This window comes from Callithrix jacchus, chromosome 4, assembly GCF_049354715.1.
Source record: "Callithrix jacchus isolate 240 chromosome 4, calJac240_pri, whole genome shotgun sequence".
Lineage (NCBI taxonomy): Eukaryota > Metazoa > Chordata > Mammalia > Primates > Cebidae > Callithrix > Callithrix jacchus.
This window is the reverse complement of record NC_133505.1, coordinates 165,545,068-165,563,299: the sequence shown is the minus strand read 5'-3', so window position 1 is coordinate 165,563,299 and position 18,232 is coordinate 165,545,068. Positions and strand designations below refer to the sequence as shown.

General features: G+C 44.4%; 1 protein-coding gene across 15 annotated transcripts in view; it reads right to left on the bottom strand.

Annotated features, from left to right (window-relative positions):
- Positions 1 to 18,232, bottom strand: part of SYTL3 (synaptotagmin like 3) — a 122,372-nt gene that overhangs the window by 25,635 nt on the left and 78,505 nt on the right. For all 15 annotated transcript variants that reach the window (XM_078370402.1, XM_078370400.1, XM_054254579.2 and 12 more), the window contains one exon: positions 5,760 to 5,938. In XM_078370402.1, the coding sequence (XP_078226528.1) occupies positions 5,760 to 5,938 (179 nt within the window). The remainder of the gene's footprint in view (positions 1 to 5,759; positions 5,939 to 18,232) is intronic.

The window sequence follows — 18,232 nt, the reverse complement described above, 5'->3', positions numbered from 1 at the left end:
CTGATTCCTGTCCCTCTACCTCCACCTTCACTTTCTACCACCCACTACCTGCAAAAGAAAAATAAGTGGAAGTGGAAAGCGTATGCCTCACACTGTGCTGTTTCCTTGCAGGGTCCTCCAAGACTCAGCTCCTCCCAACTGCTGAGCAGCAGCATTCTTCTGAGTCTAGAGGTCACACACAGCACGACAGATGGCTCCATCTGCACTCACCCAGCATCTGAACGCCAGGCAGAGAGGAGGACATGTTCTGTCCTGTTCTAGGCTGACCCCTCCACACAGGCCCCTACACTGCCCTTCATGGCTCCTCTGGCAGCCTCAGTGATGGCGATGCCACCGCACCCCCGCCACCAGCAGCAGCCCAAGCCCCTGTTCCATAGGCTTGAAACAGCCTCCATTTTTCAAAGTAAAACAACACAGTGAGCCTCCCTATCTGTACCCTTCTGTAGCCCCACTCTTGGCCCTCTTCATCCCCCTTGGGAAGCTTTTTGTAAAAATACTCAAAACTGGCCAGAAGGCCAGGTGCAGTAGCTCACACCTATAATCCCAGCACTTTGGGAGGCTGAGGCCCGTGAATCACCTGAGGTCAGGAGTTCAAGACAAGCCTGGCCAACATAGTGAAACCCTGTTTCTACTAAAAATACAAAAATTAGCCAGGCGTGGTGGCAGGCACCTGTAATCCCAGCTACTCAGGTGGCTGAGGCAGGAGAATCACTTGTACCCAGGAGACGGAAGTTGCGGTGAGCTGCAGTCACACCACTGCACTTCAGCCTGGGCAATAAAGCAAGATTCCATTTCAAAAACAAAAACAAAAAAACACTGGACACAGTGGCTCAGGGAGAATCCCATAAGCCAGGAGTTTGAGACAACCCCGGCCAATATAGGGGGACCTCACCTCCACGAACAATTTAAAAGTCAACTGGGTGTGGTGGTGTGCACCTATAGTCCCAGCTACTTGGGGCCTGAGGTGGGAGGATCACCTGAGCCCAGGAGGTCAAGGCTCAAGTGAGCCATGATCACGTCACTGCATTGCAGCCTAGGCAGCAAAACGAGACTCTGTCTCAAAAAAAAAAAACCACCTCAAAACTCCCTATCTCCAATTCCCCATAGTTCATATGTAAAACAGAATATATAAAATATACCTCTATGGTTGGAAGCATTATAATCAAGTGCACACCCATGTGCCCGCCCCCACCAGCTTAGGAAACAGAACACTACCCATGACTTCCCTATCATAATCCTGCCCACAACCAGGTAATAACCATATTGGATTTTACACTTAGCACCCCCTAGTTTTCTTTATGATTTCACCACTTTGATGTGTCTCCTTAGACAATGTACTGCTTAGTCTTCCCTGTTTTTGAACTTTTACATAAATGGGATCATTCTGTAACTTGCTTGTTTTACCCAGTATTATATTTGGGATTCATCTATGCTGCTGTAACTGCTGCTCATTCATCTCTAACCCTACGTATTATTCCATTAAATGAATACACCACAAGTCATTTATCCTGTTGATAAACATTTGTCTTACATCCTAGTTTTCCGCTCTGCTCATGGTGCACATGCGCAAGCATTTCTCTTGGCATATAACCAGGAGTGATAGGATATGCCCCTTCAACTCTCCTAGATGATGCCACATTACCAGTCCAACCTCTTTAACAGACATAGGGTTATTTGGGTTTTCTATTTCATCTCATGTCAGTTTTGGCAGTTTGTGTCTCTTGAGAATGTGTCCATTTCAGCCAGGTGTGGTGGCTCATGCCTGTAATCCCAGAATTTTGGGAGGCCAAGGCAGGAGAACTGCATGAGCCCCAGAGTTTGAGACCAGCCTAGGCAACATAGTGGGACCTCATCACTACTAAAAAATATTTTAAATTAGCTGGGCATGGTGGTGCACACCTGTGATCCCAGCTACTCGGGAGGCTGAGGCAGTAGGACCACTTGAGCTCAGGAGTTTGAGACCAGCCTGGGCAACACACTGAGACCTCGCTTCTATTACAAGAAAGAAGAGGGAAGAGGAGAAAGAGTCTTTCATCTAAGTTGTTAAATTTATTAGCACAAAGTTTTACATAATATCCCCATATTATACTTTTTTTTTTTTTTTTTTGAGACAGTCTCACTCGGTTGCTGAGGCTGGGGTGCAATGGCACAATCTCGGCTCACTGCAACCTCTGCCTCCCAGGCTGAGGCAATTCTCCCATCTCAGCCTCCTGAGTAGCGGGATTACAGGCATGCATCACCATGCCTGGCTTATTTTTTCTGTATTTTTAGTAAAGATAGGGTTTCACCATGTTGGCCAGGCTGGTCTTGAACTCCTGACCTCAAGTGATCCACTCGCCTCAGCCTCCCAAAGTGCTGGGATTACAGGCATGAGCCACCTCACCCATCCTAATTTTCGTATTTTTAGTGGAGATGAGGTTTCACAATGTTGGTCAGGCTGGTCTCAAACTCCTGACCTCAAGTGATCCGCCCACTTCAGCCTCCCAAAGTGCTGGGATTACAAGTATAAGCCACCGCACCCAGCCCCCTTATTATCCCTTAATGTCTGCAAGTTCTGTCGTGTTGTCTCTTCTTTCATTCCTATACTGGTATTCGAGTACTCTCTGAGATAGAGCCACCCAGGCCGGAGTGCAATGGTGCAACCTCAGCTCACTGCAACGTCTGCCTCCCAGGTTCAAGGAATTCTCCTGCCTCAGCTTCCGGGTTAACTGGGATTACAGGCACCCACCAGCATTCTTGGCTAATTTTTTTGTATTTTTAGTACAGAGAGGTTTCACCATTTTGGTCAGACTGGTCTTGAACTCCTGACCTCAGGTGGTCTACCCGCCTCAGCCTCCCAAAGTGCTGAGATTACAGGTGTGAGCTACCACACCTGGGAGAATTGTTTTTAAAATCTTAAATTTAGTCTGGAGAGTTATCAGTTTTATTAATCTTTTCAAAGAACCAAGATTCAAGTTCATCACATTTTTTTCATTGTTTTCTATTTCATTGATTTGTGTTCATTCTTTGCTGCTTTCATCTTTGCTTTAGAACTAATTTGTTCTTTTTCTAGGTTTTTTTTTTTTTTTTTGAGACAGTCTTGCTCTGTCATCCAGGCTGGAGTGCAGTGACATGATCTCTGCTCACTGCAATCTCCATCTCCCAGGTTCAAGTGATTCTCCTGCCTCAGCCTCCCTAATAGCTGGGACTACTGGCACACACCACCACGCCTGGCTTATTTCTGTATTTTTAGTAGAGACAGGGTTTCCCCATGTTACCCAGACCAGTCTCAAACTCCTGGCCTCAGGTCATCTACCCACCTTAGCCTCCCAAAGTGCTGGGATTACAGGCATGAGCCACAGCGCCCGGCCTTTTTCTAGCATTTTAAGGTGGAAGTTTAAATAATTCATTTTAAACCTTTCTTCTTTTAAGTATAAGCACTACTTTAACTGTATCCCTCAAATTTTGAAATTTAAAAGACAGAAAACACTTTTGGGACAAAGACTATTCCAGTTTTCCTGAGGTAGATGGTACAGGAAGAGTAATCATAAAAGCTAAGACTAGAAAAGGAGGAAGTCTGTTATGAAGGAGCCGTAAGTGCTGTAGAAATGCGTACTTATCTGTCTGGTACGAAAGAGCTACTAAAAATTTCAGAGCAGAAGAGTTCGATTAAATCAACAATTGATTTCTTTTCCCAACACCACTCTTTAGCGGTTAATTAAAACACTATGCCCAAAGTTTCCTATGTAAGAAAAAAAAAAGGCAAAAATGAGGGCCCCGCCTTAAACTATATACAGAAAATCAATTCCAGTTGTTACATGAACAGATCTAAGCATGAAAAAAAAACTATTAGAGGAAAACAGAGAACGGATTTAAACCCTTTGGTGCCACAGGAATTCTACAGACACAAAAAGCAGAGAGTTTAAAGGAAAAGTTTGATAAATTGGATATTACTTTTTTTTTTTTGGAGACAGAGTTTCGCTCTTTCACCCAGGCTGGAGTGCAGTGATGTGATCTCGGCTCACTGCAACTTCCACCTCCCAGGTTCAAGAGATTCTCTTGCCAGCCTCCCGAGTACCTGAGACTACAGGTGTGTGCTATCATGCCTGGCTAATTTTTTTGTAATTTTTAGTAGAGATGGGTTTTTACCATGTTAGCCAGGATGGTCTTGATCTCCTGACCTCATGATCTGCCCGCCTCAGCTTCCCAAAGTGCTGGGATTACAGGTGTGAGCCACCCCGCCCGGTCAATATTAAATTTTCTACAGTAAAAATCATAATAAACAAGTTATAAAAGAAGTGACAGTGATAGCTGGGATAAAATATGTGGAACACATTTAACTAATAATTTTTAAATCTCTTTAAAATAGGTTTAACCATCAAGGTCATGTCCTCACAAAATTAAAAAATAGGTTTAACAAAAAACCTCTAGTGAATAAATAAAACGACAAACAATACAGTAGAAAAATGGGAGGCCAGACGCAGTGGCTCATGACTATAAACCCAGAGCTTCGGGAGGCTGAGGTGTGAGGACGGATGGCTTCAGCCCAGGAGTTCAAGACCAGCCTTGGCAACAGAGCAAAACCCTGTTTCTACAAAAATAAGTTAAAAATCTAGCTTGAAAAAAAAAAAAGTTAAAAATCTAGCCTCCTAAGTAGCTGGGATTATAGGCATGTGCCTCCCAGCTACTCAGGAGGCTGAGGCAGGAGGATAGCTTGAGCTATAGTGGCACCACTGCCCTCCAGGCTGGGTGACACAGGGAGACCCTGTCTCTTAAAATATAAATTAATTTTAATTAATTAAAATTTAAAAAAGAAAAATGGGCAAAAGATATTAACAGAAAGTTCGCAAAAAAATAAACCTAGCCGGGCATGGTGTCTCACACTTGTAATCCCAGCACTTTGGGAGGCCTGGGCGGGGGATCGTTTGAGACCAGCCTGGCCAACATGGGGAAACTCTGTCCCTATTAAAAATATAAAAATTAGGCTGGGCACAGTGGCTCACCTACTTGGGAGGCTGAGGCAGGAGAATCACTTGAACCCAGGAGATGGAGGTTGCAGTGAGCTGAGATCACACCACTGCACTCCAGCCTGGGTGACAGAGCAACACTGTCTCAAAAAAAAAAAAAAATTCAAAAATTATCTGGGCATGGTGGTGGGCACCTGTAATCCCAGCTACTCAGGGGGCTAAGGCAGGAGAATAGTTTGAACCCAGGAGGCAGAGGTTTGCAATGAGCCGAGACTGCACCACTGTACTCCAGCCTGGGCTCTGTCTCAAAACAAACAAAAAAAGAATAAACCTAAGTGGCTAGTGCATATATAAAAAGCGGCTCAAAAGACTGGGCTGGCACCTGTAATCTCCCTTCTACCATATGGGAACACAAGACAACAGCCATCTAAGAACCAGAAAGGAGGCCCTCGCTAGATACCAAATCTACCAGCACCTTGATTTTTGACTTCCCAGCCTCCAGAACTGTGAGACAGGTGTCTGTCTGGTTTATGAGCCACCTGGTCTACGTACTGTCATAGCAGCGAAACGGACTAAGACGCTCCTTGGTCACGTCACTCTTCATCTACACTGGGGTCTGAATCCGGAGTTGATCTACTCTCCCGACTTGCTCTATTCTTCTGTTAATAACACATTGTTTGAATTGCGACAGCTTTATAATAATTCTTCAAGTGGCCTTTTCCATTTTTATAATTGTCCTGGTTATTCTTAGACTTTTGCTTTTTCATATAAATTTTAGAATCAGTATGTCTCACGTTAAACCTCAAAACTTACGGATTGCACTTTTTCTTTTTCACTTCTCCATAGGCGAGGTTCTTACAGGCCTTGATGCGTATTTCTAAAGAGTGGGTTTTGAAGCAGTAACGAATGGCCAATTCTATTTCCCCAGTGACGTCGGCATTGTCAAAGTTGCCCATCTCTGTACAGGTGCTATTAATGCTAATTAAACTTCCCTGAAATCAAGAATGACAGACATAATTAAGTTACATCACAGTTAATTCATTTTCCTGCAGTTGTGGTTTCGAGATAGCAAATAAATAAAAACACATCCGGAGCATGTACCCTGACTCCCAGTAAGTTAATAATGCACTAGCTTGTACTTTGCCAAAGTAAGTCGCCACATGTTCTGTCCTAAGGAGATAGGGAATCCTCAGAAGGCCCTGTCTTGCAGGGATATAGTTTTTGCCTAGCAATAAAGGTTACACAATCTCACTCTTTAACACAAATTGCTTGGAGCGAAATGGACTATCTCCTATGCAATCCCGCAGGATCACGCTCAGGAGGCCAGACAATCCCCGTGGCAGGACAGCGCTGCGGAAACAGCAGTGTGGGGCCGCATGGCTGTGACTGGCCATCAGACAGACCTGGGCTCAAATGCTGGTCCTGCCACTCATTAGCTGTGGCAAAATCTAACTGGAAAATACAATATTGATCTCACAGGGCTCTGGTGAAGATAATGGTAAATTGTAGTTAAATTTTTCTGGTTACCTAAAATGAAAAATAAAACATCTTCACAATCTAGGGTACTTTAAGCTTATACGATATAGATAAGGAGAAGCTATAATGAATGCTGTTCATTAGCACAAAATGCCTGGGCCTGAAAGATACAATAAGCCACCTTATCACTTTTTTTTTTGAGACGGGAGTCTTGCTCTGTCACCAGACTGGAATACAGTGGCGCAATCTCGGCTCACTGCAACCTCTGCCTCCCGGATTCAAGCGATTCTCCTGCCTCAGCCTCCTGAGTTGCTGGGACTCCCAGTGCCTACCACCATGCCAGGCTAATATTTGTATTTTTGGTAGAGACAGGGTTTCATCATGTTGGCCGGGATGGTCTTGATCTCCTGACCTCATGATCCACCCAACTCAGTCTCACTTTATCACTATTAAATGTGCTTACACACTTGGCAACATTTGCATGCAACCAATGCAACCAATCTCTGTGCTGCCTTTATAGGAAGAGAAGCCAAACTGATTTCTACTCCTAGCTCCCAGCTAGCTCCTCCACGTGATAAAACATCCAGAAAAGAAACGAAGAAACAAGCCTGGGGACAGAAAGGCGAACCACAAGGGAAGATAAAATCAAAACAATACCAACAACTGGGACCTGGCGTGGTGGCTCACGCTTGTAATCCCAGTACTTTGGGAGGCCAAGGTGGGCAGATTGCTGGAGGTCAGGAGTTTGAGACCAGCCTGGACAAGATGGTGAAACCCTATCTCTACTAAAAATACAAAAATTAGCCAGGCATAGTGGCACATGCCTGTAATCCCAGCTACTCGGGAGGCTGAGGCATAAGAATTGCTTTAACCCAGAAGGTGGAGGGTGCAGTGAGCCAAGGTCGCATCACTGCACTCCATTCTGGGTGACAGTGAGGGCCTGTCTCAAAACAAACAACTCATCAAAGGGGCTGGAACCTGAACTGATGAATGGCAAGAACAAAACAAGCTTCAAACCCAGTCACTGGCTCTGAAAACTATCACTTGTCAACACCAGCCCAATGTTAAAGTGGAAAACAATGTAAAATTTTTACACACTCAGAAAGGCATAGACTGGGCATGGTGGCTCACACCCATAATCCTCAGGAGGGGTAAGTAGGCAGGTCACTTGAGGTCAGGCATTTGAAATCAGCCTGGCCAATATGGTGACAACCCCACTCTACCAGAGGGGGAAGAAAAGGCATGGACTGGTGCACCAGCATGAAAGAGTGAGGTGTGAGAAGTGGAGATAGAAGAGAATGGATAAAGGAGCTTGGTACAAGGTGTGAGCAGCCTGAGAACCAGGTGGATGAATGGAGAGGCGAATGAATGCGATGAATACAGCATTTGTCATGGGACTCAGCTTCAGGCTATGTTGAACTAAATGGGATGACACACACTTTTCTGCTGAGAACAATTAGAAGCTGAATTAAACAACCAAACTATTTCAAGACATTGCAGAGCTGCCAAGACCACCAGGATGCAAGGGCCCAGGATGTTGAGAAGCACACTGAAGTAAGCAACATTCGGAGCTGCTCTCACGTCAAGGCACTAGTCCCCGTGCAAGCAACACAGGACTTTTTATTCTATTCTACTGACCTGCCTGACTCTCCTCGCATCAGGAACACACAGTTTGGGCCGGGTGTGGTGGCTCAGGCCTGTAATCCCAGTACTTTGGGAGGCTGAGGCAGGTGGATCACCTGAGGTTAGGAGTTTGAGATCGGCCTGGCCAACATGGTGAAACCCCGTTTCTACTAAAAATACAAAAATTAGCAGGGCATGGTGGCACGTGCCTGTAGTCCCAGCTACTAAGGAGGCTGAAGCAGGAGAATCGCTTGAACTGGGAGGTAGAGGTTGTGATGAGCTGAGATCGTGCCACTGCACTCCAGCCTGGGTGACAGAGTGAGATTCTGTCTCAAAAATAAAAATAATAATAAAAGAACACATTGTTTGAATCACTACACCTGTATGTCCAAGGGTTGGATGGCCAAGAAGTCCATCTAAATGAAACAGCACAGAGACTAACAAGCTGAGCAGAGTTCTCAGCAGCCTAACGAGACTGGGAGACAAAATCAGCATTCAAGGCCATGAAGTCATGTGGAACCTGAGGAGCTAAGGACGTAGAGACAGGGCAAATCCATGCTTTAGGATGCCAACCAGGGGCACATGAACCTTTAGCAAAACTGTGACATCAACAATGCATTTGGCCCAGCAGCATTCAGTGCAGTGGGAGTTCAAGAAGTTTTGCAAAGGAGACGAGAGCCTTGAAAATGAGGAGTGCAGTGGCCAGTCACTGGAAGATGACAATGACCAACCGAGACCAGTCATTGAAGCTGATCCTACAACTACAGGAGAATTTGCTGAGAAACTCAAGGTCAATCATTCCACAATTGTTCAGCATTTGAAGCAAATTGGAAAGGTGAAAAAGCTCGGTAAGTGGGTGCCTCGTGTGCTGAGCAAAAATGAAAAAACAATTGTCATTTTGAAGTGTTGTCTTCTCTTATTCTACACAACAACAAACCATTTCTCAATCAGATTGTGATGTATGATGAAAAGTGGATTTTATATGACAACCAGCAATGACCAGCTTAGCGGCTGGACTGAGAAGAAGCTCCAAAGCACTTCCCAAAGCCAAACTTGCACCAAAAAAAAGGTCCTGGTCACTGTTTGGTGGCCTGCTGCCAGTCTCATCCACTACAGCTTTCTGAGTCCCAGTGAGCATACACCTGAGAAGTATGCTCAGCAAATCCATGAGACGCATCAAAAATTGCAATGTCTGCAGTTGGCACTGGTCAACAGAAGGAGCCCAATTCTTCTCTACGACAATGCCAGACTAACCAACACTCCAAAAGATGAACAAGGCCATGCACGATGACTCACACCTGTAATCCCAGACCTTTTGGGAGGCCAAGGCAGGCAGATCACCTGAGGTCAGGAGTTCGAGACCAAGTGGCCAACATGCTAAAACCCCGTCTCTACTAAAAATACAAAAATTAGCTGGGTGTGGTGGTGCATGCCTGTAATCCCAGCTACTCAGGAGGCTGAGGCAGGAGAATCCAATGAACCTGGGAGGTGGAAGTTGCAGTGAGCTGAGATAGCGCCACTGTACTCCAGCATGGGCAACAGAGCAAGACTCCATCTCAAAGCAAAAAAACAAAAACAAAGGTTAAACGAATTAGGCTACAAAGTTTTGCCTCATCCACCATATTCACCTGACCTCTCACCAACAGACGACCACTTCTTCAATCATCCTGAGAACTTTTTGCAGGGAAAACACAGCCAGAAGAATGCAGAAAAGGCTTTCCAAGAGTTTATCGAATCCCAAAGTACAGATTTTTATGGTACAGGTATAAATAAACTTATTTCTTGTTGACAAAAATGTGTTGTTGAAAAAAAAAGGCTTCTATTTTTATTCATAAAGATGTGTTTGAGCCTAGTTATGATATAAAATTCATGGTCCAAAACCACAATTACTTTTCTAGCAACCTAATACTTTTGAGTCTCAAATTATCCCAGTTTTTTGTACTCAATGTCCAGCATTCAATAAAAAATTGCCATGCATACTAGGACTAAAAAGTAAGTGTCCCAGTTTCCTGATGACTAAGGAATTTTCTGGGAGGTAAGACTTGAACTGCTAAAACCAGATGAGTCCTGAGTAACCTGGGATGGTCGGTCATCCTAAGTCTACAATCCAAGAATTAGTGACCAGAAACAAAGAGGAAAAATGCACAATAAAAACAGACTCACAGGTGATCCCAAAAACAAAGAGGAAAAACACACAATAAAAATAGACTCACAGGTGATCCAGATATTGGCATTGAAAGATACACATTTTATTTATTTATTTATTTATTTATTTTTGAGACAGAGTTTCACTGTTGTTACCCACACTGGAGTGCAATGGCACGATCTCGGCTCACCGCAACCTCTGCCTTCTGGGTTCAAGCAATTCTCCTGCCTCAGCCTCCCAAGTAGCTGGGACTACAGGTGCGCACCACCATATCCAGCTAATTTTTGTATTTTTAGTAGAGACGGGGTTTCACCTCATTGACCAGGATGGTCTCAATCTCTTGACCTTGTGATCCACCCGCCTCAGCCTCCCAGAGTGCTGGGATTATAGGCATGAGCCACTGTGCCCAGCCAAAGATATACATTTTAAAATAACTGAAATTAATATTGTCAAGAAAATATATGACAAGAATATATTTATCCAGAGAACTAGAATGTATAATAAAGAATCAAGAATTTCTCCAGAGAACTAGAATTATAATGAAGAGTCAAACAGAAATTTCACCAGAGGACTAGAATTTTTATTTACTTTATTTATTTATTTTTATTTTTATTGTTTTTGAGATGGAGTCTCACCCTGCCACCCAGGCTGGAGTGCAATGGCATGACCTCCACGGTCTTGAAGTCTTGACCTCAGGTGGTCTGCCTGCCTCGGCTTCCTAAAGTGCTGGGATTACAGGCATGAGCCATCGCACTTGGCTAGAATTTATAATAATAAATCAAATAGAAATTAAGGAGTTGGCCATGGCTCACATCTATAATACCAGCACTTTGGGAGGCTGAGGCAGGCAGATCATCTGGGGTCAGGAGTTCAAGATCAGCCTGGCCAACAGGGTGAAATCTAACTCTACTAAAAACACAAAATTAGCCAGGTGTGGTGGCACACACTTGTAATCTCAGCTACACAGGAGGATGAGGCAGGAGAATCACTTGAATCTGGGAGGCAGAGGTTGCAGTGAGCTGAGATCATACCACTGCCCTACAGGCTGGTTGACAGAGTGAGACTTCATCTAAAAAAAAAAAAAAAAAAAGGCCTAAGAAGTAAGGTAACTGAAATGAAGAGCTCGACAAATTAAATTAATATAAGATCAGACTTAGCTGAAGGGAGGATTGGTAAACTGGAAGATGGGTCAATAGAAAATATTTGGAGTGAAGCACAAAGAAAAAAAATGAATGAAAGATAAAGCATATAAGAGCCATACAGGGCCAAATACTGTGGATCATGCCTATAATCCCAGTACTTTGGGAGGCCAAGGTGGGAGGATTGCTTGAGGCCAGCAGATCATGACCAGTTTCCACAACATAGTGACACCCTGTCTCTAACAACAACAACAACAAAAATAATTAGCTGAGTGCTGCTGCAGCTAAGTCCAAGAGTTCTGGGATGCAGTGAGCTAGGGCTATGCCACTGCACTCCAGCCTGGGCAATAGAGTGAGACCCCCATCTCAAAAAGATGGGAGAGAGAGACAGAGAGAGAGAGGGAGGGAGACACACAGGACATAATGAAAAAGTATAATATATGTTTGGACTGTCATATAGAGAAAAATGGGGCAGAAGGTGTAACTGAAAAGATAATGGTTAAGAATTTCTGAAGACTAACAAGAGATAATAAACCACAGATTTAAGAGGAAAAATATATTTTTTAAAACTATACATAGGTACAGCATAATAAAATTCCTTAAAATCAAAGTCAAAGAGAAAACCTTAATGGTAGAGAAAAAAAAGGATCTAATACTTTTGATGGAATAAACAGTAAGATCTAACCCTCTTACTGCCTACCAGAAATGATAGCAGCCAGACTTGTTTAATCCAAAAAGAAAGACGAAAAGAAGGGGATAGAGACAGTAACACAGATCGAGAGGAAATAGTAGTTACAATAAACTAGAACAGATTACATACTACAAAAAAAGTCAATGAATGGATTTAAGACCATCTGACTCTGTGCTATTTAGATGAGACATAGCCGAAATATGAATGTACAGAAGGGTAGGAAGAGAAGGGACCTTCTTTTGCAGAGTGGAGGGGTGAGATCCAAACCGGGAGGGCTATGTGAGTGGGAGGGGAAACATGGGAATGCCAAGTGCAGACAACTAATAAAAGTTTAGCTGAGGGGTTCGGTGAGGTGGTGCATGCCCATAATCCCAGCACTCCGGGAGGCCAAGCCAGACAGATCACTAGAGGTCAGGAATTCAAGACCACCCTGGCCAACATGGCAAAACCCCATCTCTACTAAAAATACAAAAACTGGCCGGGCATGTGGCACACACCTGTCATCCCAGCAACTTGGTAGACTGAGGCGGGAGAATTGCTTGAACCCAGGGGGAGGTTGCAGTGAGCCAAGATCACACCACGGTACTCTAGCCTGGGCAGCTGAGCAAGTCTCTGTCTCAAAGCAAAACAAATCAAAATAAAAAGATTAGCTGAGGTGGGGAGAGAAAAATGGTAGCTGGAGGGGAATGGAAGGTGTTTTGTTTCATTACAAGAGACTTGAGTGTGTTTAAGGAGCCAGGTAAGCGGAGGCCAAATGCATGAGAGAGAGGAAGGATAATAGAATAAGGAACAGGGAAGGCAGGGGAGAGCAGGCTCCCAGGTATCCCTGCAGGCAGCAGCTTCTTTTATTGTGGGCAGGGAAAGGAGAGTCACTTGGGTGCAAATGCGGTTGGTTAATTTTGGTGTCAGGGGGACTGGGTAATTTCAACCTGATTCTTTTCTTTCTTGGTAGAGTAAAAGGGGAGATTTGTTGTGAATGAGGAGGAACAGCAGGTTTGAAAAGACTGGAGGAGGTATGAAACGGTTGTTGTGGATAGCAAAAAAAAACTGTGTTAATCAGGCAAAGACATCAGGGTTGCTGGGTAGTGTTGGGCACAGTTGGACTTGGGAACACAACAGGGCAGAGTCCCCAGCACGCATGCGTGAGTGTCCTGAGGTCAGGGCTGCCCTGCCATGCGCCTTGCTCCTTGGGTGTGTAGCTGTTTATGTGCAGGTAGAAAGAAAGTGAACAGCTGGACTCATCTGGGTTGGCGCCTAGAATTGTAAAGCATCCAGAAAGCACCATCGTTACTCATCCCTCATTTTATAAGTAGATAAACAAAGGTCAAGGCAAGTTGAGCCACGCCCCAAATTGCATCACACCTCAGAAGCTGACCTGGAAGTGGAGCTGGGCTCCTAAATCTTTGGGCCATAACGTATGCTTGTGTCTCTGAGTAGTTCAGCTGCTGTGTCTGCTGAGCAGGGAGGGGAGGATACACCCTCAGATAATGAAAGGAGAGCAGAGAAGTTCATCCGTCAAGCAGATTCCTTCTCAAATGACTTACAGCTCCACCACCATCACCCTGGCAGGGCTCCTGGTTTTGCTTTCTCTAGAGCCAGAACAGAGCCTTCGAGGTCACAGACGGAAAGCAGCAAATGGAGTCGTTCAAAAGATTCTGGCTCAGAAGAGCAACCAAAAACTCAGCCTGACTTTTATTAAAGCCATGGGCACTGTCTGGGTTGGAAAGAAAGTCCATCTGGGCAACAGAGGAGAAACTCAAGGCAGGCAGGGTGCCTTCTGCCAGCGACTTTCTCCGAAGGTCACAAATTTATCTCCTGAAACTGTAAGCAAAGTTTCATGCCCTTTTATATTAAAAATAAAATAGGGTAGAAAACTAAGAGTCAATGGAAGCCACAGCTATATTAAAAATAATAAATCCTGACAATCAAGAACACACTGAGAACCTTTCTGCAAAGTTCTCCAGATGCTGAGTGAGGAGGCCACAAGCAGCCTTCCACTGCCTGGACCTGACATAGCGACTGTGTGAGCTTCAGCAATTATCTTACCCTCCAGGGCCTCAGTTTCCTCATCTGTAAAATGGGGATCTATTTCATAGGGTCATGGTGAGGTTCAATTAGTTAACATACAAAAAAAGACTTAGAAGCCTGCCTGTGCATGGTAAGCTTAGGGATTACCAGCCTTTTAAAAATCCCAGGAAATGCGGATGCCCTTTGCAAGCTGAGCAAACATTTCTTCGGTTTTCCTTTCTTCCTTTTTTCTTTCTTTGCCACGAAATATATAAAAGAGTACATATAATACATCGGATTAAATAATAATTATAAAATTAACATCCAGCTGGGCGCAGTGGCTCACACCTATTATCCCAGCACTTTGGGAGGCTGAGTCAGGTAGATCACTTGAGGTCAGGAGTTTGAGACCAGCCTAACCAACAGAGAGAAATCCCATTCTACTAAAAATACAAAATTAGCCAGGCATGGTGGCACATGCCTGTAATTCCAGCTACCCTGGAGGCTGAGGCCGGAGAATGGCTTGGACCCAGGAGGCAGAGGTTGCAGTGAGCCACAATGGCTCATTGCACCCCAGCCTGGGCAACAAGAGCAAAACTCCGTCTCAAAAAAAAAAAAAAAAATTAACATTCATGTGCCCACCTCTCAGCTTAAGAAAAAATAACATCTCCAGGACTTCAGAAGTGCCCCAGAACTCCTCCTCCCTTATCAAATCCCCTCTCATGCCTGTCTACAGAAAACACCATTTCAAATTGTCTGTTAATCATCCTTTTCTTGGTCTTATTTAAAAAAAATTTTTTTTGAGACAGAGTCTTGCTCTTGTTGCTCAGGCTGAAGTGTAACGGCACGATCTTGACTCACCACAACCTCTACTTCCCAGGTTCAAGTGATTCTCCTGCTTCAGCCTCCCAAGCAGCTAGGATTACAGGCATCTGCTACCACACCTGGCTAATTTTTGTATTTTTAGTAGAGATGGGGTTTCACCAACGTTGGACAGACTGGTCTCAAACTCCTGACTTCAGGTGATCCGCCCACCTTAGGTTCCCAAAGTGCTGGGTTACAGTGTGAGCCACTGCACCTGGCCGATGATTTTATTATATATGAATATATCCCCCAAACAAGCTACTGTTTAGTTTTGCCCAATTTTGAAATTTATACAATTAGAATAATACTGTGTGCACATTCTCCATAATTTTACTTTCTCTTGATATTTTGGTTGTTGACAGTTTTTCCAAAATTAAAACAATTATAAACAATGCTGTCCTGGACATCTATGTATGCACATGTCGGCCAACATTCATGATAATTTTTAAAGAGTAGTTCCTGTGACTGAAGTTGTTCGATTAAAGAGACATGTAAAGGCGTCTGACATCTGTTGCTAATCACCCTCCAGAAAAGCCGTAACAGTTTCTGCTCACCTGGCAGTTTGTAAAGACGCTTGCTGCTCTATCTATACCTTGCCAACACTGAGCTCTATTATTTTTAAAATTAACTAAAGTGGTCCAAAAGTAGCAGCTTGCTTTTACTTTTCACTGATTTGCCTCCTGGGGAGGTGGAGCAATTTTCCCTATTTGTTGTCCAGGTCTGGTTTTACACTTTTGTAATAAGTGGAAATTTAATAAGCTGGGTTTTTTGGTTTTGTTTTGTTTTAGCTCCAATCCTTGTTTCTCAGAGGATGTAAATATCCCTGAAATGGAAGGCAACACCTTTCACAAGAAGCAATAACCAGTTCGGTTTCCTCAAATAAACTCTGCTTTAGCCTAAAGGAACTAGGTCACAATTAAATGCATACTAATTAAATCTCATGCTTATAAATTTTAAAGATGGCTGGGTGAGGTGGCTCATGCCAGGAATCCCAGCACTTTGGGAGGCCGAGGCAGGCAGATCATGAGGTCAGGAGATTGAGACCATCCTGGCCAACATGGTGAAACCCCATCTCTACTGCAAACACAAAAATTAGCCAGGTGTGGTGGCACGTGCCTGTAATCCCATCTACTCAGGAGACTGAGGCAGGAGAATCACCTGAACCCGGGAGACAGAGGTTGCAGCGAGCTAAGATCACCCTACTGCACTCCAGCCTTGCAATAGAGTGAGACTCCATCTCAACAAATAAATAAAAATAAAAATTTAAGGGCAGAAATCAGAGAAAAACTTTACAAAAATGGGTGAGAAGAGAGAGCCCTGCTGAATTTGCACTATGATTTAGTTAGGAATAAATAATTATAAAATTAACATCCGTGTGTGTGTGTGTAAAATCTGATTAATCCTCAAAGTTGATGAGTGTATGGGGAACTGCGTAATCTCATATGCCACTGAAGGGCTGTTAAAAACAAAGTTTCGTTTTCCAACAGAAAGTCCCCAAGCAGCAAAGGGGTGAAGATGGATTTACTCAGCCCACGTCTCCCCAGGCCAGCACCCTGGCTCCGTTTCCAGGTATGGATTGGCCCCGAGCAGTGGAGCTGAACCAGCCAGTGTGGGTCAGGAAAACTGCTCAGTGTAGGAGCACCACATGCCCTGTGGGATAGTATGAAAAGCTGTGTTTGGACTCCCCAGACCCCTGGTTTAAATCAGTTCAATAGTAACCTCGGGACCTTGGCAAGTCGCTGTAACCTCTGTGAACCACAGGTCCCTCTTTGGGAAATGGGATAACAGCATCTTCCACAACAAGATCTTTGTGAGAATGACTGAGCTGTGAAGCACCCAGCTTGGGCTTCTGATAAACAGTAACTATGATTAGAATTAATCCAACCATTCAGTAAACATTTATTGAGGACACTTAAGTGTCGGACACAGCTCTTGGAAATTAGAGTCTAGTGGGGAGGTGAGAGAGACAACCCCCAACAGACCAGCCAACTTCACAGCATGTCGAGGGTGGTGAGGACATGAATTCACATAGAGCAGGTGGGGAGGGCGGGGCAGGGGGAGCCCCCTAGGAAGATAGCTTGGAACAACGCCTTAAAGCAAGGAACTGCATGACTCATGATGTCTGTAGAGGGAAAGATATAGGAATGCCTGGAGGTTGGGTGTGTCTGGGGGGTCCCACACCAGTGAATGACCCTGCAGCTGAGTGGAAAGAATGACGGGGAGGGTGACAGCTGGCAAGGTTTCAGGGCAGAGTAGGGGGCAGGTCACACAGACCCTATAGACCCTAAGGGGGTGGATGGTACTTGGCTACGTGTTGGTTTCTAGGGCTATGAAGACGTGATTCTGGCCCTTGAAGGAGCTTAGAGTCCAATCTAGTGGGACCTGGGCAGTTCAGTGGAAACTGGCCCACCGGCTCTCTACGAAGGCACAGCCTCATCCCAACCCCTCCATCCCCAATCACCATCCGCCTCATAGAGGTTCAAACTGGCTGGATTCCTTGGTGTCCTCTGTCACCTAGGGTAGGGGCAAACCTTCAGGTGAGTCTTAAAAAAGCCTCCCAGAGGCCAGTGAATGGGATTCAGGTCTTTTTAAAAGAGGCTGCACGCAGTGCTGGACCCTCTTGCCCTTCCATCCTTTCCACCATGTGAGGAAGACACTTAGACGGAGCCATCTACGAGGAACAGTCCATCATACACCAGTCCTGCCCATGCCTGGAGATCTGAAACTTCCCAGTGTCTAGGACCAGGAAAAATCAATTTCTATTGTTTATCAATTACCCGGTCTGTGGTATTTTGTTATCACAACATGGATGGACTAACACAACTGTTGGAGGAAGCATCATGGCCCCTCACCCAAGAATCCATCTATGACACCATGTATTACAGTTCTAGGCATAAACACTCAATGTTTTTTAATAAACAATGAAGGAACAGATAAGTTGAAATGCCTTCCTATACACAGAGAATACATTTAAAAACCACAAAGCAATCTTGAAAAAGAAGAACCAAACCGGAAGACTTACAGTTTCCAACTTCAAGACTTACTACAAAGATGTAGTACTCAGGATAGTGTGGTCTTGGCATAAGATGGTGAAGAGATCACTGGAACAGAAGAGAGAATCCAGAAAGAGATCCACCCTTATGTGGTCATGTGATTTATAACAAAGATGCCAAAGTCACTGGGGGAAATAACAGTCTCTTTTTTTAACAAATGATACTAGATTAATTAAATATCCATATGGAGAAAAATGAGCCTCAATCTCTACCTTATACCATTCACCCACACATAAAAATAATCATGAGCTAGCTGGAGCACAGCCCTGAATGTAAGAGCTAAACTT